Source organism: Dermacentor silvarum, chromosome 8 (genome assembly GCF_013339745.2).
Source record: "Dermacentor silvarum isolate Dsil-2018 chromosome 8, BIME_Dsil_1.4, whole genome shotgun sequence".
Classification (NCBI taxonomy): domain Eukaryota; kingdom Metazoa; phylum Arthropoda; class Arachnida; order Ixodida; family Ixodidae; genus Dermacentor; species Dermacentor silvarum.
In genome coordinates, this window is record NC_051161.1 from 78,751,262 (window position 1) to 78,774,095 (window position 22,834).

At 45.3% G+C, this 22,834-nt stretch overlaps 1 protein-coding gene across 1 annotated transcript in view; it reads right to left on the minus strand.

Moving 5' to 3' along the window:
* LOC119462223 (ABC transporter C family member 3-like) overlaps positions 1-22,834 on the minus strand; it is an 87,774-nt gene that overhangs the window by 47,838 nt on the left and 17,102 nt on the right. Inside the window, exons 4-10 of the mRNA XM_049672894.1 lie at positions 18,981-19,238; positions 14,254-14,457; positions 10,533-10,679; positions 9,084-9,177; positions 3,675-3,880; positions 2,752-2,928; positions 2,114-2,281 (exon numbers count right to left, since the gene is read on the minus strand). Coding sequence (XP_049528851.1) covers positions 2,114-2,281; positions 2,752-2,928; positions 3,675-3,880; positions 9,084-9,177; positions 10,533-10,679; positions 14,254-14,457; positions 18,981-19,238 — 1,254 coding nt within the window. The remainder of the gene's footprint in view (positions 1-2,113; positions 2,282-2,751; positions 2,929-3,674; positions 3,881-9,083; positions 9,178-10,532; positions 10,680-14,253; positions 14,458-18,980; positions 19,239-22,834) is intronic.

The window sequence follows — 22,834 nt, forward strand, 5'->3', positions numbered from 1 at the left end:
ATTTGTTGCGCCATGAAGCGGCGCCGCCACGAAGTCCGCGCGTGGGACATGTGTGTCTATATATATATAGTCTGAATATATGTGATGCAAGTTTGATACCACCCAGCATCAGATAAACGTACACGTATCTTTAGCCATTGAAGTAAAGCATTACCCAGCGGCACCTACCCAGATACTCGAGTTGGCGTCAAAGATGTCCACTAAAAAGGGGCGCATTGTGCAAAATACCCAGTGACCCAAGTTGGGGTGAAAGAAATTCATTGAAGAGCGGCACAATGGCGCAGTGTCACTGCCTCATTGACCCAAGCTGGTCCAACGGTTCTTTTCAAACACGGATCTCTCCGCACAACAGACCGATAACCTACCCCTAAGACCTTAAACTACCCAGTCACCCACGTTGTCGGGAAAGACGGGTATAACACAGAAACAAAGGGTAACCTGCTTGAACTCTCCGAAATCTAATCGCTATAATACTACTTGTAAAAAGGCGGAGCCACCTACCCTATATGATACAGAACGCCGTCGCATAGCCGTTACTCGAAGACGCATCTCACGACAATCCTGAAGGCATCACTTTCTTTTCTTCGTTTTCAACGCAATTAAAGCAAACTGCGCCTCATTACAAGGCACGAGTAGCATTAGAGCCTATCAACTTTTCATTTAATTTTGGCAGACCGACTAAATAAACATTGCGTGGTGTACCACGTCCTTCAAGCGAGCGTTATCGTTCGGAGTTTCGCACCGTCCCGCGGTCCACTTTGCAACATGCGAAAAAATCGTCGAAGCAACGTTCACAAAATGGTGGCTGCCCAGTGTTTATAAGGTCAGCTCAGGACATAATTTTTGTATAGCACTGCCTTTGGTGCCTTTTGTAGGCCTGAAGTCAGCAAATTTCCGCAATGCACGTTTTGCGCTTGGTCGTAACGCTTGCGTAAACATTTGCTTGGCATTTCTACAGCATGATTGTATAACTTTTCAAGTATAGCTGGCTTATTGTATCTTATTCTGATAAAAGGTACACTCGTGTGTCACTTCCCCCACGGCAACCCTCGTATTCACTGATTATGTCGCTATTGTGCGAGTAAAATCAGCCCAGTCATTGAAGTACATTGGCGTCACTTTCATGGTCTGCCCTGGCGCCTGGACGCTGCTAACACCTTTTGAGTAGCTAATAAAGCAGTTGGCCTTTTACGAGAAATGTACGCAATTCTCCAAAATATGTAAACATGTTGGCGTACAATTAATTTGTCACATCGAAACTTGAGTGTGCATCCCTCATGTGTAACTCCCATGAAAGATATGAATGAACTGGAGTCAGTATGGAACCACGCTACTAGGTTTAGTCATTCTTAATCACACGATATCAGCATTTCATTGTTGAAAGCAGAAGCTGGTTTGTCAAGCCTGCCTTCCGTCAACAGGTTACCACATTTTATTCCATACATTCTATACAGTTCCCTATAATCATCCACTGTGCATCATGCTTTGCATCCACCGTACATCATCTCATCGCCTGCCTCATGTACTTCTAGTTACGTGCTCAAATGTGTAACACATTCCTTTTAAAACTTAATTTCTTCTTCGAGCAGCAAGACTGGAATGACCTTCCACACTTCACTACTGCCATCACAAGCCCATCTGCCTTTGTAAAAGCCATTCTTACCTCTATTTTATAAAGTGCACCAGTTCCTATTTTCTTTCAGCACTTATTTAATGTCTCTTCATGGGGTCTTAAAGAAATGAAATCAAGTAAAATATTCTATTGGGATTGCCGGAAACGCTATCCGCCTTGTATTTCAGTGCCTTGAACTAGGGAATGAACGCTTGTCAAGTGTTTGTGATTTACAACAACAAAATATTCACCCAGAGGTGTGTCTCTCTTTGCATACTGAATACTTACTAATTCAACGTTGCGTTAACGTGATGTCAGAAAGTTTTTTGTGTGAGCTTGCCGATGCCCTGGTAAAACCTTCTGAATGTCAAAGCGTCTTAAAATGAAAACCTATCGCGTTGGATGTGCAAGCACGTGCAGGGTCTCATAGCACCTACTTCTGCTTTTTAACCTTCCTAAACATCCTTGGCTTCAGCTTTCATACATTCGCTTCCTTCTCACCCTGTTAGTAAGGAGGCCACCGTGTGCGAGTACTTGCTGCACGATGCTGTGTGCCACGCGAACGTCTTGGGAGCTGGTCGGATCGTCCAGCAGGTAGATGTCGCTGCACGAGTACACTGCCCGTGCTAGCGCCACTCGCTGCTTCTGGCCGCCGCTCAGCATTTCACCCTGCATACATTGGCGCACGATAACACCCGTGTTCATAGGTGCATGTTAACTTGAAGCCCATGCTTGACTTGACCTAAATGACGCCTGGCGTGAACACGCCCAGTGCGCTCAATGCGTTTCGTTCGGCGCGTTCACAACAGGCGTCATTGAGATCAAGTCGTGCATAGGCTTCAAGTTAAGATGCATTCCTGAATACGGGGGCGAGTCTCTGGAAGTTCATCGCGAAAAAAAATCTTAGTGACATGTCACTATTGAGACGACAATCATTAATTATACATGACAAATTGTATTAGGGAGACTATCAGATGTTAAGTATTTTATTCCCAAGTGTTTTAATGATGAAAGCACAAGTGCCTAGGTCAGCTGGAATAACGTCATCGCCAAGCAGCGCTGCATAATTCACGTATTTGTTTTCTACAAAAACTTTACGTTCAAAGCAGTGTGGTGTGAGCACTTACTGCAAGCCTTACCTTATCCCCAGCTTCGGTGAGATCTCCTGCTGGCATCATGTTAATGTCACGATAGAGTTGGCAAGCTTCCACAACTTTAGCGTAGTACAGCTCTTCGAACTTGCGCCCGAAGGTTATGTTGTCTCGTATGGTCATATTTAATATTTGTGGCGCTTGAGACACAATGCCAATTGAGCCCTGTAAATAAATTGACAACAGTTAATGGACATTACTAATACAAAGCGCCTTTCTAGATGAACTATTCTAGTCGGCATCCGGGAAATACTCGAGTACATAAAGGAGCAAAATGAAGGACACTGCTGGTGAATAAATAAAAGCTAAATGTGTGTCATAGCTTCAAATACCGCAGAAACGAATGTGAAAACAAATTTTGCTTCCCACTGAAAGCAATTCCATTTATTTCTGCTGTGTACCCAATCTGCAAGAACGCTGTATGCAATACGTTGTTTTACTCTGAAAAACATTAGCGCTTGCGTCAAAGATTAACAAGCATTGAAACACGCAAGACAATATTTTTGCTAACTTTCTGAGCAAGAAGAGAATGTTACTTTAACATTCAAATTTAACAGCCAAACGAGCATCCTTAGTACTACTTCTGCTTTCATGCACTATCTGGTATAGGGTAACTTCGATTTGAATTCCTCTCCTGATTTTGGCACCACACCAATGGTAGAAAAAAGAAACATCAGATGAACCGACTATCCCATAAAAAGATTTCCTTGGGCATACTTTATCGCTTTTCTTCCTGCTGGTCTTCCAAGCCGTTTTCGTGGTCATGCCGTTCTGCTACTGAGCTTGACGTCACAAGCTAATGTGCCGATTTCGGCGGCCGCATTGTGATAGAGCTACCTTTTCAGCAGCGACTCAGACAGTGGTCGTACCTGGCGCCACCTTCTTATCCCAATCTTTACGAATCCACTCACGTTAACAGAGACAGTGCCGCTCAGATGTCTCATGTCTCCAACGATGGCTGACAGGAGGGAAGACTTGCCGCTGCCCACTGGGCCCACGATGCCAACGAGCGAGCCCCTCTCAACCAACAGGCTGATAGCATCCAAGGCAGGATTTTCCACTTTTTCATCCCTCTTGGCCCAAGCGAACGAGCAGTCCTTCAATGTGACCTCGCCGACTGCAACGTATTCATACATGTTCCCTTAAGCTGCATTTTAAAGCAGATTTGTAGTTTCCTTTTCTCGCTATTTTGCGTGTCCGTTTATTCGTTTGTAATGCACAATTGGTTGGTATATTATCTCAGTTTATATTGCCTTAATTGGTCTCACCTCGCTATCAGTTCCATGACTGTACTTTACAAAGTCTAATTAACCTCTCCGCCTTCCCTTCCTTTCCTTCCTCTCCTCTCTCTCTCTCTCTCAGTTATGAATGTAAATCTGCTGTTCTTGGGCCTGACCAAGCCATATTGTCTACACCGTCATCTCAAATTTTCTTCAAGGTTTTCAACAGTATATTACAATATGTCTAACAAACACAACAAGGTATTGCGTATCAGCGTATAAACGACTCCTCAGCATGTGTACTCCGCATAGAAGCCATCACGTAATTAGCAACTACGTGGCAGTCATAACGCAGTGTTTTACTTTTTTGTGTGGCTGAGATTTGGCGCGTTCTGAGGAATTACTGCATGCCAAAGATTGAAAAGTAGATCATATTTACGAGTGCTGCTTATGCAAACCAGAAAAAACGATGTCATATAGCTTCGTTTTCGACCAAAATTGACCTGGAAGCCTAATTTAGCCTGGACAAGAGAAAGAACAAGCAGCACTTTGGGCCGACACTTGCAGACTGATAAAAAGTTACAGATAAGCTAGATGAAGCGTGTGACTCCATAACTGGCTGAGAAGAGCTATACAATTATATCGAGGCATAAAAGAAAGGTTACCCACAAAAATTACCTTTTCTGGTGCGGTGGCACCTGCCAGCACCACAACACACACACAAAAAAGGCGAAAGCTTGCACTAGGCCGCGCAAAGCTCAAGACACAGCGACGCTGGCCGATTGATTGCGTCTCTTGGTTGTAGCTAGGTTATCTCTCTCGCTTTCTTTCTCTCTCTGTTTCATTCTGTATTTCTTTCTCTTTCGCTCGCTCCTTCTTTCTCTTTCTTTCTCTGAAGTTCTATAGATCGAAAGCTTTCAGAATGCTAATGCGCCCTATGTTCTGTTCTCACTGGGAGCCTGTTCTGGCAGATTTGGCTTGCCAGTGCCATTCACGAAGCAACAAAATAAATGAACACAGGAGCACACAGAAACAGCTCCACAAAATTATAAGCGTGGAGACTGACTTCCTAAGCGGGGAAGAACAATTAGGCTGGCTGGAACCCTCGGCGAGAAGCATTTGACGTGGAACCTATCAAGTTTTTCCTATGTGGTTGCGCAAAAGACTGTCTAGGCCTGCGCCGTTTTAGTCAGGTCATTTGGCAATAATTGTGAGATCACAAGCGCACGCCTTATATTTATCAGGACATTTTGGTGCGGCTAAAAATTGGAGGACGCTTAAGCTTCGCCTTTAAGAGTAGAACGCGATAGCGTCATCGGCACCCGTTCGCATCGCATCGTTCGCACCCAGCAAGCAGGCTTCATTCCCTGCAACACCGAACGTGGGAAAGCCAGCTTACAACGACGAAGCTTACACCGATCTCCTTAAAGTCGGCTTCACTTTTAACCAGAAATGCATTGCTGAGAAGACGTTTCTCCAGGGGGCCATATACGTCGTCTTATATGAAAATGTGAAGGCCCTAGGACCTTTTTTCATTATTTTATAATTGTTTGCATTTTTGACCTGCCGTAGGGAGCCTACATGCAACGCCGTTAACGCCGTTACAACGGCGTTGCATGTAGGCTCCCTAACCTGCCGAGGATGACAGCGCCGTCTGGATAAGATTTTCGCAAGTAGGCTACCAAAGTGAGCCGGTGTTTTTATGGTAGGAATGCTCGCAAAAGAGGTTTGTGTTTGGGTTTCCTCGTAACAGAATTTTGTTTTCTTGTACATTAAAATAACAGTTTGACGCCACCATGCTTGCAGGTTCTGACTAAGTTGTACTTTAGCATTTTATTGCGATAGCAAATATATGGACCCTTCAACCGGATTTCTGCCGTCGGCGTCGCCGTCGCCGTCGCCGTGAGGTTCCGTATAGATAAAATCTTCGCCGCGCGCCGTATGCCCCAGCGGAAGCGTGCGGGGACTCGCGCTATCACGGAGAGCGAACGCACTCAATCTCCCACGCGCAAGCAAGGAAGCGGAAAGCCAGCGCCGGAGGGAGCAGGGGGGGGGGGGGGGGGCGCACTTCTCTGCCAACAACCGCGCTCGTCGCTCGTCCGCACAGTCTCTTATCTCTCCCACGCGCAAGCAAGGAAGCGGTAAGCCAGCGCCGGAGGGAGCGGGGGGGGGGGGGGGGGGGCGCACTTCTACGCCGCCAAGAACCGCGATCGTCGCTCGCTCGCACCGCCTCTTATCTCCACACGGCTCTGACCTTTATGCGCTCCGTTTCCGTTGAAGCGATAGACCGCACGTACGTTCGCCGCTGCGGCGTATCCGCTTGCTGCCAGAGTTTTGACGGTCGTTGTCTGCAGTCATTCAGTGTGATCTATTCATGTTTGTTTGTGCGCGCTCACACCACGCTTGTTCATTCAGTTAGTAATAGTCGGGCCACATTTTCCAACGCACGCTACACATGCAATGCTGCCCGGATCGCCAGTGCAGCGCTACAGATGTGTCCCTTCGCACGCGCTGCCCACGGGAAGCGCTTCTCATCAACACCACCGTTTCACATGCGCCTTCTCGTGGTCATCGAGTGTCTCGTCATGTCGGTCTACTTACGCCGCAGCACACCTCCTTACTTAATCAGCTCATGTTTACTACAATTCATATTGCTACCAAAGACGCTCACCTTACTTCGTATGACATTGCTGTGTTGCTATCGCATTCATTGCTTCGCCCTTAGGGCGAAACTGTGACATTTTTTTTTTAGGCATTTCACTGTGATAAATTCCATTTTTGTTCACCAAAAGCCTGTACCACAACGAAGGGCCTGAGCGGTCAGGGGTAGTTCGGAATGACATTTCCAGAACACCTTGCCGATGCGGTGGTTGAGGGTGATCTTTCCCGCCACGGACGACGCCGACGCCGGTTTTTCTGCGACATGGGGCCCTTAACAACGGCCGCTGGATAAAGAAAAGGTGCGACCTGTCGCGTGCCTCGAAAACGGTGTGATCCGCTGTTGTCTGGCGTCGGTATAGTAAATGCGTCAGGAACGCGCTTGGAACGCTATCGCGCGTACCCGCCGACGGGGCGTTCCATCGCCGATGACTAGCGCCATTCGGCCCAGCCGCACCTTTTTATTGCGATAGCAATTATATGGACACTCCAAAGCAGATTTCTGCCGTCGGCGTCGCCGTCGCCGTAGCCGTTGCCGTGAGGTTCCGTATGACGTCAGTGGAGATGAAATCGTCGCCGCGCGCCGAACGCTGTATGTGCGCGTGAAAGGGCGCGAGGGACGCGCGCTTTCACGGGGAGTGAACCCACGGCGGAGAATAAACGCGCGTTCTGCGCCTTGCTCCCTTAAGGGCTGCAGAAGTAGGCATCTCTTTCCTCCTTTCCAATCACCATATATGTAGAGCAAACGCGCCTTCTTCCGAGCGCGAAAGGCCTGCGGGGGGGGGGGGGGGGGGGAGGGAAGGGAGGCGACGTTTAGCTGCGGCACCAAGTGCCTATTTATGTCAGAGGCTCCGGCAACAGTCACCAACGCCGCACGCATTTTGTGCGAACGCGGGCAAAACGCCGATGGTGTCGACAACAGTTCTGCACGTTGCTGGTGCTGCTGCATGTCCAAATTTATACAGCTGATAAAACTACTATCCTTACTCCGTATAGCTCTCTACAAATTTGCTATCGCAATTGATGCTTCGCCTTTCAGGTGAAACTGCGACAACTTTTTTTATCCAGCGGCCGTGCCTTAACGCTACCGCGTTAAAGCTGAAATTTCTGACATTATGCCTGCTGCATTACCGGTAACGTGCTTATCGTGTACTTGCAAGGTCCCACATAACTTTGAGAGATAATTCATGCGCCTTTCTTGTGTCAAAATATGTCAGATACTTTATGATAACCTTCCAAAACTTCAGAAGAGGCTATGAGACAGCGTATAAAAGTAATCCAGCACTGTCCAGCCACAGTGCTATAACTTTGACCAGTCTTCTTTTGGCTCTTTTTCTCGAAACAAGAAAGTATGTAATTTTTATTTAGCCTGGCTGAATTCAGCAGATATTGTTCGCTTGTCGTTGAAGAGACAACTTTCGTTCGTACGAACGGCATCAATAGGGCAAGACGCGGAGGTAAACATGCACGCACAGTTTTGTAATTTGTCTGTTGGGCTTGGGTTTTTACATGTATAGTGCCTATATACACTGCTGCTGTTCATCTAGCCCTTCAGCTAATAATTATGATGGAGTGTCGATAAATTCATCAAATTTACATTATATTATTTCAAGGAGCTGGAAATTTAAGTGAAACAATGTTAAATAAGTTGGAAATTATGTTGTGTATTTTCAAGTTAACTATTGGAGTAGTGTGCAGTCATCCATGTAACATTTTCTTTTTTATAAACGAATGAAATAAACGGCTCAAAGTGCATGAACGAGTTAGTTTGGGTGCAAGAACTGCGAGCAAGAAAATACTATTCTTTCGTCATTACTTACAAGGCACGGCACGTCGAATATCGCGTCCAACATGCCAGTGATTCAAGCAAATTAGTCGCACGTACCAAACGTCAGCGCACTGAAGTAATCGAAGCCACGTTGAGTAAGCAGATGGTTCACTTTTGCCGCTGCTTCAGGTCAGAGGTTTGACTTGACGCTACCGGAGAGAGCCCGCGAGAAGAATTCTCATACACTTACGTGTATGCCGTGAGTGAAGGGATCATTCTCGCAAATAAGATACCAAATAGACGGAGTTTTCAGCTGCTCCTAAAATGCGCAAAAATATTTTCTTCACTACGCGCGCCATCATATTTTCCTATTTAGGCTAACACAATTGACTTATTGAACTTCACGCCTCAGATTAGCAAGCCTAGAACTGTTTACCGCATCCTAGAGTTGAATCACATACGTAAGCTTTCTATAAGATCAAAGCACTTGCAAGGGGCATACTCAGTTTCTAAATGCGGCCCGTGGGTCTGATGGCGACAGCGGTGATTAGAAGAACGATTTCATGAGTAAACAGCAGCCTTTTGCACTGCTTCATTCCGTAGGCAACACGTTCTTTGATATTATTGTGGGCATCTCTAGACACATGCATGATTGAAAAATGAATAGTTTATACCTGTGACGTTAGGAGAATGTCGGTTTTCGTCTTCCACCCTGCTGTACTCTTCCTCTTTGAAAAAGGATATCAGTCTTCTACAGCTTCGGAACAGCTTAAAACAGCAAAGTGTGGCAACGTTAGTACACTACCAAATTGATCTAAGGATAAATTCGATTGTCGAGCTACAATAGCACCAATTACTCAAAACTGTGGATATTTGAGAACAAGGCAGAGATAATGTTAGAATGAGCAGGAAATAATAAAAAATAAACCTGAGCTTCATTGCTACAAGCACTGCAAATTCCGCCGCTTCTTCGAAAACGTAGTCAGCTGTGCATGCACCTGCACTCAAATCTAATCGGTGTAGAGATATTGCCGAACAGATTCTGTGATATTGTTCTGATTACGACGTCCAGCGTCACTTTCAGTTGGTAGCATGAAACAAGATCGACACAAGATCTTCCGCAGAAACAAAAATCCTAGGGCAGTAGCCGTATGCCCCACTGGCGCAAAACGCTATGCAGGATTGCTGCAATTACAAAACTTGACAGGTTTCTGTAACCCTTTACATACTCTAAGCACTTCCGCATTTACGCGCAGTTTGGTCATGGGAAAACATTTATACAGCAGCTCTGCAATTTGACATAACTGTTCAAGCTGCAAGATACGTAAATGTTGATTGAAATAACTTGTGAAGAACAGAAAAGGAGCCGTATATATGACAAAACAGCTGCTCAAGTCATTGTCTCTAATCTTTTCTCCACGTCAGTGTGCTTTCATGTGGTTTCGCCTGCCTTTTCGGGCACTTGCGATGCTATGCCAATTTAGAAGTACTTTATTAACTTCGTAGATTCTAACAAGGAATTAAACGTGCGAGAAATCACAGCGTTATATGTTCAAGTAAGCACGAAAGGGAAAGACCAGGCCTATAGTTTCTTCAATACGCCAAAGAGAAGCAATGCTTCGTAATTTTCTTGCTAGAATCAAGCCTTCAAGGACACCGAGATGGACGGTAATTTCCATGGGGCAATATTTAGAAAACTCGAGAAGAAAACAGCAACATACTCCGAATGAAGCCCTATAAAAAAGTACACGAGAGCCGAGCGCCAAAACTTGTTCCGCATTCGCCAATGAAAATCACCCTTTGAAACTCCCTGCGCAACTCTACAAACGCCTTTGTCATAGTATATTGTGGGCTGTTTTGAATGGTTTGCCCAAATAAAGATTCCTCAGTGGCCGTTTTTATTTGACTCAATACACTTTGCGAAGACTAGAGCTCCATCTGCATTTGTCACACAAAGGGGGCAACCAAAGTCGTCAAAAGTCCGGAGAGGCTCGTAGCAGATTTTCTCAATCAACCACTTCACCTTCCACGCCGCAGATTAGTGCAATATACTCTAACGTGTGATTAAAGGGTGATTAGAATATTTCGTCTCCATATATATACGGAACAAAGCATACACTCACCGAGCTTTTTAGTCTGAGGACGTGCGGAGCACCAGTTGCCAAAGTATCCATTATTGTGAGCATGTATACACATGAAAACATGACAGCGGGGCTGAAAGTGGCATCTGGCTTTGTAAACGACACGGTTCCAAAAGCAATGATTATCATCTGGAAAACAGCAAACACAAGGTAGTGAGTTCCGTGCATTGGTTCACACTGGGTGCCATGAAAAAAATGTGGTTGATCCCTCTTATATAGGAATTGGTATAGAACACGAAAGTGAAACGTGTCTTCACAGAAGTAGTGTAATGTTTATTGCACATTGATATATAATGTCTATTGGTGTTTTGTGGCTAAAGCGCCCTTAGGCGTTGATGCACCCACGCTGACGCCTGGTGGCACGTCTCCTCCATCACGACTACCAACGTCGATGACCATGAGCAACCGTCGTGCATATGGAAGCTGCACTACGCTGCACACGCTAGCACAACGCGAAAGACGAAGCACGTAACTGACACACTAATACAACGCGCAAGACAAAGCACGTAACTGAATCGTCACCGAGTCAAATCAGCGCGTACAGCGCGTCGTAATTGCAGCCTCCGCGATCAACTTCAGAAACATTTTCAGAGCTAATTGCGGAGGCCACGCTCCGCTGTGCTGAGTACGGTGAACGCCACCTAGGTGGCGTTGGTAGTGCTTCTTGATGCCAGCGTCCCTTCGAATGCTGGCATCGAGGCGTCGTAGTGCTGAGACCACCGAAGCGTTCACTGTCGGTGCGCGTTAGTGTCATAATGCAGTACTTCTCTTTTCTGCTCGTAGGCGGCGGCACCGCCCCGAGCAAGAGCGCGGGTACACGGAGGAGTGTTAGATATATAAGGCGCGTCTGTGTAGCTCTCTGCAAATGCGTTTGTGGCGCAATGGGTTAAACGCTCGGCGATCTATCGTCGCGGACCGAGAGGTCGTGGGTTCGATTTCCAAATTTTGCATGTTTGTGGAACTTTTTCTTCTGGTTTCTTTCTTCGTATTATGTTCGTGTACATTGTAAGCTGACGTATTTCCGTGACGGAAATACGTCAGTGAAGTCTTGGTGGACCCCGGCATAAAACACTTTCGTGTTAAAAAAAAAAAGCTAAGTCTTGACATCACCGCGTATGAACAAAATATGTAATATGCGATCAGAAAAGAAAACGCGTATTTATCGAGTGTTACAATGATATTTCTAGAGAGCACTCACCTGTGGAGCACTCGGCACTCGCAAATCTCCGATTTAAGTTTGCTTTGAGTTACTGAAGCTGGTTTACCAACGCCGGGGCCCTTGGTTTTGGACGACGAAATATTTGTTCTCAAAGCGTACTTCGCTGTCAAAACTTAAATCTGACGTACCCTAATTACTACGGTTACAGTATATCAGTAGGATCAGGTGCATGACGTGACAAGAAAATATCTATTTTTGTCGACACCATAGTACATGTTGGTGTAAACTGAAGTGGAACATAAATATGCCACTATGCAGAATGCGTATCTACCTACGCTAAATGCTAGAAATATTAAAAACGCTTAAAAAACGTTATGAAAGAAAGATGCCGACTTCCACACACACTATCAAAATGAAATAAGGATAAAAAGCAACAGAACAAATTTTCATAACTCATACGCACAATTTGTGTGGGCGCTACTGCCTTACACATGGAACAAACTAAAGTGAATTCCGCTTACACGAGGCTATCTTTATTTTTATGCCGACAAGTTTACGATTGAGAACGCAGCCGTAAAATAACCCAGCACGAAAGACTTCTGCAACGTGTGCATGCAAATCTAACGCGGATGTGAATAATTTCAACAGATACTTTAGATGCAACGGCGTAGGCTCGCTACGATACCCATAACACCGAATATAAGCCAATCCAGCATCTAGGTTTACCCCCGACTTTGAAATTAATAAAGTTGCAAAATACATTTTTACTGCAGTTCACTACAGAACAAGATTTATTTGATCATTGCGCGCAATCATCGCAAGAGACGAAAAGCGCACGTCATCAACTAATAGGACTTTCGTCCGGGGTGGAGCACGCTGGCGATCACTGCAGCTGACTGTAGGGGTCCTCGCATGGCTGCCGGCCAATCACTCGTTTTGATGGTTTAGCTGCCGTCATTCCGCGCCACCGGCTTGTACAGGCGGGTAGTCGTCCTCACTTACGACAACTTACCGTTGTTGCAGTTTCACTTTTTGTTAGGAGCCTAACGGTGCAATACCGCCATGCTGCCTTTAGTTTCCGCACGTTCCATGGCATTGATTTTATTACGATAGAAATTGTATGGACACTCGAAGTAAATTTTCACCGTCGTCACCGTGGGGTTCCAGATATATTTAGGTATATGTATGCTATATGCTTATTTACACGCTATATGCGGGTGATATTGCTACGCTGTTCAATCACTTAAGTTTCTCCTACCAGGTGTTATGTTCTTAACCAAATTATTCCTCATATTTTTGAGAATGGTAGCCGACAAACAAATGTCATGAAACACAACATTCACCGGGCATGCCTGTTGCTTAAACCTTCTTAGACTATAAAATATTAGATGTTCAAATATAAGTGCTAAAATTCGAAAGCGATGTCAATTTACGGGCGCGGCTCTTCACGGGACCCGTAAAGCTCCACACGGCGCGCTAATGCTGTTAAGGGTGCCAGAAATTTTGGCGCACCCGCATATGTCGCCTCTACGTTAGTCGGACCCACGTAAAGTTAGAACAGCGTCCAGGAAATTCCAGCGCTACGATATACTTTGCTTTTGCAGTCAGTGCTTCGCTCTTCGGACGACACTGCCAATTTCTAATTCACCAGTTAAATGAAGCCAAGACCTGCTAACTTCGCACGCATGCCGAGACAGCAGTAACACACCTTTGCAGATCGTTTGGGAAGTTCGCAGGTTCCGAACACCAATAAAAATGGCGACAGCTAGTGTTTCCGTTTTTCGTTTTCTTGTCATATAGTGGCCAGACGACAAATGAAATTTTGCCAAAGGCGACTTTTATAAGACGAGGGGACACTTCTCCACCTATTTTTTTTTAAAGATGGTTGAGATATATTCTAGTTTTTACAAGACTGTGCGTACTTTAAAACATAATCCCATCAACCGATCCTTCGTTTCCACAAAATAAATAGAATGCCACCTGAAGCACTCTAAATTCGTACACGTACTTAATCACAGAAGACGCATATAATGAATGGAAAGTGAGAGAAATTCAAGTAAATTGGATGTACATTCCGTACCAAGTGCAAAGTAACATCCTAACTTTGGCAAGCGGATTTCATAGAATTCTGATATATTTTCACGTTGTGGAGTTACAGGTATACCAAAATATGCCCGAGTTTTCAGTTTTCTAAATTATGTTTTAGTGAAATATCGCACTCAGGTAGAAAGTTGCACTAAAAAAGAGAGAAATTATTTACCTCGACTCTTTCTTCCTTCCAAACGAAACAGATTGCTGAAGTTTGGTTGAGCTCTTCCCCAAGAAATTATCTTTAGCGGTTTACGTGTCTTGCCATCTGTACATTTCCTTGTTTTCTTTCTCTTTTTTTAAACCAAAGCTATAAATCGAAATGAGATCGCACACGCCATTTACTCTGCCAAATTATTCCTTCAGGTGCTCTCTAAAAGACACGAGACTTTATAATAACAAGCGCGCGTTTAATGGCGATTCGCTTGCACACTCATTAGGAACGGTGTCTCTTACCAGAGTACTCGATGCACTAAACAGTGTTTCGAGAAGTATCTCCAGAATGTTGACACGATAGGCCTGGTTAATTTCCTTCACTCTGAGATGAAGAAGGCTGTCCTGAAATACACCTTCGAGGGCGGACATTTTGATCGGCCTTATGGACAGAAGGAAGTCGGTGAACTTCTTTAGGCGTTCATCTCGAAACCTGTACAGTACCCTCTGCGAAAAGGCAGACATCAAATAGCATCAAGGTCAAGCACTTGTAATCTGAATATAACCCCAAAGTCTGACGCCCGAAACGCCGCTTCATGCCAGGGCGCATTAACGTGTCCATAGAAGTTCGGCTTCGTATAAACATCCCTGTTTATTATTGAAATCTCTTTCTCTTCTTCTTAATTGTCTTTGATATAAGGGGAAGTTTGGCTACAGAAAGGACAAGCTATCCTAAAATTACAGCTATGAAAATCGACAAGAGAAAAATGTAATAAAAATTGCAATACACTGCCAAATGTGCATAACAAAATCCCAAAACACAGACCAATTCCGTTGATTACAGATAAAGGAAACTCTTTTTTATTCTGACTATAGAGATTTCATTCTTATCGATGTGGCAGGTAGCGCAATTATGCTACTTATTTGAGAGGGATTACTAGAGCACAATAGGTACATAAATCGTAAAATATAGTGCATAAATAAATAAGCATCAGAAGCGATCAATTATTTCAGCCTATTTATGGTCACAACTACATTCACCAAGGAAGTCGGAGTGATTGAGTACATGATTTCGGTTTATCAACATAAACACAGTCGAAACGATAGGCTGCTTTTGACAAAACTACAATATTCCAGAAACAAATTAGGTGTGCGAAATTTAAATTGATAAACATAGTATCGGTTAACTCTTTGCAAACAGCTGCATACACAGAAAGCACACATTGCCCCATCTGGAATCTAAGAGCATCAAAATTCCAGCACCTTGCAAAAATAATCAAGACAATTTCTTCTATTTTGGGCCACTCACTCACAAAAAATTGTTTCATCAATTAGCTTCACTCATATACTGTAATTCCAAAATTGACTCCGGTCAAGAATCGAGTGACATTGGTTAGTGGACCGCACACTGGCGCCGCTATCAATAAAATAGCTACTTCCACGATGTATGCTGAATACGTTGACGTTCCGTACGGATGGAGCATCTTCATAAAAATAAAACAATATTCTTCGCTCATCACAGGCAAATCCGCCTCAGCAAATGAAGCATTTTGTCAACATAATTAAGACGGAAATTTCGGCACTAATTAAATCTCAAGACTCCTAATTATTCAACATAATTCAAGCTGGATTCAATGTAACAATTGAAACATGTGCCCTAAAAATACGTATAAAACACGATTAGCGGAGTTTTGTTAGTTACCTAACTAAGTAATTTAAAGAGGCTTTCGTTCACGTCCGCCTCTTCAATTGACCTAGTTGCGCTGCCAGCCACCATGAATTTTATTTGTCTATAACTATATATGCTAATAGGCACACCCGGCAGATATTTTATCAAGCGCGAATGCCACTGCCATTCCTCTCGGTCGCAACTATGGAGTTCGCAGTGAGAGTAGTTGGGAGGACTGCTTTTATCATAAAGCCATGAAGCGTGCATCGTGCTTTGGCAACCTAATAAGGCTCCGAGCAACATACGTGTACGTTTAGAGCTATAGCTCTGCTACTCCAGGTACAAACCCAGAAACGCCTTGTTCCGTACATCTGACCTTCAAGCTCAGCCAAGGTCACACTGGGACTTAGCCTGCCACTAGTGGCTGCTGCTGCGTACGCCTAGTGGGAGCCCATATCTCGAAAGCGATCTGCGATGTGGACAAAGTGCGCGGTCACGTGGGCCTCATCTTCAAAGCGATCGGGGCAGTGTGTACAAAATGCGCCGAGTGCTAGTAGCTTTGTATGCGCTTTGCTTCCGACGCTTTTAGTTCTCGTTGAAGCGAGACGCAGCAGGAAGGTGAATTCGCTCGCTGTTGCTGCCGCGCCGAGCAGCGTCTGTGTGTTGTCATGTGGTGCATTTGTAGACGCGGTAGTTGCTGACGGCGCCCAGTAGCGTCTGTGTCCTTTCCCAAAGCAAGTAAAACTGTGATATCGCCCGAAAAACTTGGTTTAACAGCGTTCAACCACGGCAATTTTTTTAGGGGCGAAGCTCCTTAGGGTGTGGGTCTGTCCCTCCTCTGTAGTATGTAGTAGCAGTAGTAGTAGTAGTAGGTAGCCACGTCTACTTTCATGAAAAAAAAATTCCGAAAGTTGTGTCCGTAGCGCGGAATCGAAACAGGGACCCCTCGCTTCCGAACGCGCGGCGCTAACCACTACGCCACGAATAGCACATGGACACATGGACCACGATGACAATAAATACCCAACATTAACGAAAGACTGCGCGTTTCTAACGCGTTTGTGCTAGCGCGTTACTGCCCGTGTAAGAAGCTGGTGTAAGACGCTGTGGCCTCTCCGCCTTACCCCCGTATTCATAAACGCTCCTCGACTTGAACTTGACTTGCCACCTCCTTGGGCAGCGCGTTCGAAACGCGTTGAAGGCGATGGCAAGTCAAGTTCAAGTCGACGAGCGTTTATTAATACGGGGGTTATACTCTCTCAGCAGTCATGTGATGGCGTCGGCAAACGCGGTGCACGTTCCGGCATGTGTAAACGGCTGTGTAAGACGCTGTGGCCTCTCCCCCTTACTAGAGAGTACTGCACGTTTGTAACGCGTTTGTGCTAGCGTCCCCTTAAGCGGTAGATGGTGCAATTATAATGAAGGGCGCTGTTATAAAATAGGAATGACGTCACATATGGCGCGTGTCATTGGTGGAAGTCAATCGTTCGATTTAGTGCGGCGAGACTGGGCGAATTAGACGGAAGATTCACGGTTTACGGATGATTCCTTCCGAAGCTTCGCCCACTCATCATCATTCACCCCGTGGATATGCTTTTTTTTTGTCTGAACTCTCAGCACACGCGTGAAATACACACGTTAGAAATATGTAGCTCCTATTCTCCTCGCCTCTGTTTACCCACGTGTCACTTCGACGGCGCTGCCTGTTCCGGGCCCAAGCAGCTAAATATGAATCGATACGAAGTCGAACAGATGCCACAAAATGTAATTTCCATTGTACATACGTCCCTTATGCATTCTTGCACAACAAACACCTCTATACATACAGGCCGTCCGAGCTGCAATGTTACAATTTCAGTGGCGTGCTCCCTCTAAAGTTTTCACTTGTGTAGAAACAGACTAACCACCTCTGTCACTTTGATTGGTCTAACGAGTTGCTTACGTTCCTGACTAATTGCAATGCATGCTAACTCTGTGTCTCAATTGCATGAACCAGGGCAAGTGCCTAGCATTGCCTGCTTCAAGTAGGTCATTTTTTTTGTTCGTTTCAGGCAACATCACGTCAAAAAATTTGGGTAGAAAGCCTACCGAACTTTTTTTTTCCAACTCGACAGCAGCAGTTCGTTTAAGGTACAAGAAACCATTCATTGTACCACACTTTATAAACGTTTTGAGAGTGCTGAATGTCCAGTTTACCAGCACTGTTGGCATAACGCGAAATACATTTAACAATTTCAAAGTAAATTTCGAATCCACAAAAAATAGTGTAGAATGTCCTCATTACGCACCTAACGGAGCGGATTAAAACAGCGTGAACAACACGACGAAACCAGAAACGACGTACACAGCGCTGTGTACGTTATCTGTGCTTTCGTCGTGTCCTTCGCGCTGCTTTTACCCTCTTCGTCATGAACCAACCAGCCCAATTCAGCACACTGCACTACGCAACTGTTCATTTATTTTCTACATATGGCATTGTAATTTTGCATCAGCTCCTAATCTGCAGGCCTAAGAAAGCAACAGATGAAAATCACTCCGCTCAGATTTTAAATGTGGGAATCTTCGTTAATGTTATCACTAAAACGTTTGCTCCAACTTGAATTCCCTGCAGTAGCAAACAAAGCTAGGGAGCAATCGTTGTTCATAATGTGCGTAGCAGATTAAAATTCGTGGTATAGCCGAACGTATAAGTTCTAAAATATATGAGAATGAATGAGAATGAAATAACACAAAGATTGCAGGAAATGTTTCAACGCTGCGCACAATAACCTTGCGCCAGCAGCTGCGCGTTTTACGGGCCTCTAAAATAGTTCACATGAAAAATACTCTCAACGTGAGGACTCCTATGCTGTCACAAAGTAGTGCAAGGCTTTGCGGTTGCCTCCATGACCATTGTTTTTAGCATCGTTGGCGCCAGATGGCGCTTGTTCGTTAAAACAACATGTAATGAAAAACATGTATACCACACCTTAATAAATCAAGCAGGCGACTATTTGTCCCCGGCTCGTTTCAAAGGGGATGCCAATAAGTCATCATGGAATGAGTAAGTTGCCTTCAAACTTTCAGAATATTTTGCTTCCTCTTTATCTTCTGTGAGTACAACATGCGGTGCTACTAACTTGTTTGATTACGGAATTGTACGAGCACTTGCACACTTTGTCATTTTCTCTACTCCACAAACTATTTGTAAACCAGGATAGAGATAAATTTGTTTCTTCGTCTGAGTTATATGCAAGAATTGCGGTGAATAATATTGCATGCCTGGTTTTTAGTCGAACGTATTTATTGTGTTGCTTTATTGTGTTAGATGCTTTCCTGTCCTCCACAAGCACAATGGAATACAGACGCAAATTGCACTCACACAACTGTTGTAGAGCAGCGGTACTATGACCGTGCAAGCCAATGCGACCGCCGCTATCCAGACAAGACATGCGCAGGCGGGTTCGTAACCCATTTCGTGTGCCAGAGTAGACAAGACGACCGGAATACACAAAAGTCCCACGCCGGCGTTCGCTAAAAAACTTGTGTAGAGAGACACCAGCCAGGCATCAGCGATGAGCAGCGTTGACACGAAGCCCGAAGGGTTGGCCGCTATGCCTGAGGCGGAAAGGCAGGTCACCTGGACAGATCGGCATGAGATTAGTAGGTCTTCCTCACGCACTCGCAGAATGGATCATTTTTCCAAGAAAGAACCATTTGCACTGCCCAAGTAAGTAAGGGGTATTACTTACGAGAGAATAAACTTTTCGTATCGTCGACAAATGGGTCATTCGTACAGAAGTTTATCAGACGAATGAGACCGACCGCTATCGAGAAATGAAATCAATCGATGTGATGATCAGATGGACCGGTATTTTCTAGTGATGCCTTTACGATGCTAATGCCTTTTCGAGCTTTTCACGCTTGGTCAGTGGTCAGAGCGACGGTCCGCTCACGTTATCAACGGGATCAGCCGGCCGTCAGCGGTGGATGATAAGACAAGTATAGAATAAAGCATAACGCATCGCTACAAAATACCGGCCATGGATGCGATCCACAGATGTTTATAACACGGAAAGAAACGCTCAGGCGGAACAATTGCAGGCCGGCCAAGTCTGCCGGGCTAACCCCACCTGTAGCAATATCATCACAACAACCACCACCATGTCCGCCCGAACGCATCTTGCAGAATTGATAATCGAATTTATACATGTAGCCAGGCGAATGAACAAAGTCCTTCTGCTTTGCATTAACCACGTGTGTCTCTTCCATGCTCACCAACGCGGATATCGCCATGCTATGTGCGATTACGTCCTGCATTGACTTAGCCATTAAATTTATGGAGAGAAACAGAGGGAGAAAGCTTTCTACAACATAAGTTACATGCGACATGAGAAAGAAAAATGGTGGTAAATGCCAATAAATAGTATTAATCAACAATAATTTTTATGCCTAACCTGTTTGTTTTTAAAAAGTGCGAGAAGTTCAGTGCCCCGCGAGTCAGCGTCTCTTCAGACTCGCTCTTCCGACCCTATGCTTCCTAATGGGATATGTTAGGAACGAAATGGCAGATCCCTTGAAAGAAAACACGAGTACATGACATGACAAGAACTTTATTTGAGTCCTGAGGAACTGAGATCTAGGCGAGCCGAAGGCTCCCCCAGATTAAGTCGGTGGCTCCGCCCACGATGGGACCGGAAGACCAAGTCCCGTCGCGATGTCGTGGGCCCTCTGGACAGCCTGGAGTTGAATTTGAATATTGCTGCTCTTGAGGGATTCCTCCCATTGCTCTTTTCGTGATTCCTCCCCCTGTGCAGAGTAGCACGCTAGAGCATGCTAGCTCAGGCCAACCTCACTGCCTTCCTTCAAATAAATATATCTCTCTCTCTTATCACGAAAGAAAACAAGAGAGAGAGAGATAATTTATTTGAAGGAAGGCAGAGAGGTTGGCCTGAGCTAGCATGCTCTAGCGTGCTACTCTGCACAGGGGGAGGGGGAACAGGGACATAAAGGCTGGATGAGAGATGATGATGACATAGAAGAAGGATGTACAACGGTAAAGGCAAGTTCAGCATCCTCATGGCTATCAACAAAGTTCAAAAAGGTCATTCACAAGTGTCATCTACCTTCCAGAGCATGGACGGAGTCACGAATACAATTGAAAGTTCACAAAAACTCGCCGCGAAGAAGCTTGTGTGTGGGCTTCTCTTGCGTGAGCAGCACAGGTGCCAAGAAAGGTAATTAAATTATGTAAAGAGCAGCGATACGCTGCTCCAGTACGGCGAAGACATGCACGGTGCTTTTAGCAGCCGGATTCTGGAGACCACAGAAAATCACGCGCATTGATTCTAACAGGTGTTTCAGCATTTTTTTTTCAACGCTTTCTTTGTCAATCTTTTCAGCTCCTTGATTACCTATAGGGTCATCGGCTTTACAAGCCCTAGAATCTACTTCTTGACGTAGAGGAACACTACGGCATGGTATCGTGCCCGTGGATCTACTGGGAAGTGAAGGCCACTCCGTGAATGCTCCACCCAGGGGCGACGAATATGCGCCCTGTGCTCTCGGAGATCCTGAATTTGCAGTAGGTGCGGTTACTGTTCTCGATGCCGGCACAGGCAGAGATTGTCGAGCCCCCTGCGCCCCGCAATCAAGTTCTTCTGAAGTCATTGGATGGCGCTTCTTACGCGAGCGTTGTCTGTCTCGGCGAACAGATTGAGCAGCCTGTCTATGGGAAGACTTGTTTATTGCCCTGTTCCGGAGAATATGAACTTCCTGCTGCATCTTTGGGCAATCCTTCGACGTTGCTTCGTGAGAGCCAGGACAGTTGGGACATTTCAATGAAGGCGCATCACAGTCGGCGGTATTATGTTGCCCACCACAACGCTGGCAGGTCACTCGATTTCTGCACACAGCGCTTACGTGACCAATCTTCAGACATTTCCGACACTGCAGAGGCCTCGGGACGAATGGTCGGACGTGGTGTATCACCTACCCCACGTTGACAGTCATTGGCAAAGTTGATGAAGCCCATGGTAGTTTGATGCACCGGGAGTTCCCCAAGCGGTGAATCTCAAGAATGTGCACCGATGAACTCAGTAGATTCCTGAGGTCCACATTCTTGACGTCAAGGTCGACATCAGAATTACACCAGTCGTTGACTCCGTCCCGTAAGTAATAAAGGAACGGACGGGAACAAATTGGACATTTATCCCCAGGGGGTCCGTGAACCACATTTTGAGAAACTGTCACCGGAAATATTGGAACTTTTGTGCTTCAAGAGGGAGTTCAACACATCGTTAACTTTTTGAAACGAACAAGGAAGAATTACCTTCTGGGAAACTCAGTTCAACAAAGATCTACTCTAGGGAAGGCCTGTGTAATGGCGCCATCCGCCTGGAGAAGCCGGTTTTGACAGAGTCCATTTGTTGAAAATGGTGTTTACATGAGGGCTTCATTTTTAAACTCGAAGTTCAAGAATACGGAGGCCAGGCTCCCAGGACCTTTGCTTCGGTAATAGAAATCGATGGTGCAGTCTGCTCAAGGCACACTGTAGAGTCTGACGAAGAAAGCCATACGAGCTTCTCTGCAACACCTCAAGACGACAGACTTGAGTTCCCGGCCGTAGACACGCCGTGCCTCGTCTAGTGCGCGTCACTAAACTGAACTTCCGTCTTCTATTACTCTTTCGCTCACCCGTCCTAAACGCAACGTGCAGGGTAGCAAACTGGAGAAATTCTACTTACCCTCCCTGCCTTTCTTTCCTTCCCTTTTTGTCTCTCTCACAAGTCAGCTACCCCTGTTTGATGATGGCGTTCAGTGAGCAATCTTTATTAGGAATAGTTAGTGTTCAAGCCGCACAGAGTGGCTTCCGGCTGCCTTGCATCATGCATGCTAATGAGATGTACAATTAAAACAAGGCAAGCCAAATATAGGAACTTCGTTCAGCAGTAAATAAGCATGCAACCCATTTCTGAAATCAAAGCGTGACATTTTTGCTGCTTTGAAACGCATTGTAGTTTGGTAACAGCCCTACTGAGACTTATAAGTGCACCGTCTTTTTTTTTTTTTTTTGCTGGCTTCAAGGATTTTCCTGTAACGCACATTTCAATGATTAAGAAAGACGCAGGAACTCTGAACCGCTCATTATTGTCCCAATTTTGGGGGCCTTTTTGTGTCCTCTGTTAGTGCATTGCGTTGTAGAAGTACTCACTATTACGAATTTGACCGATTTAC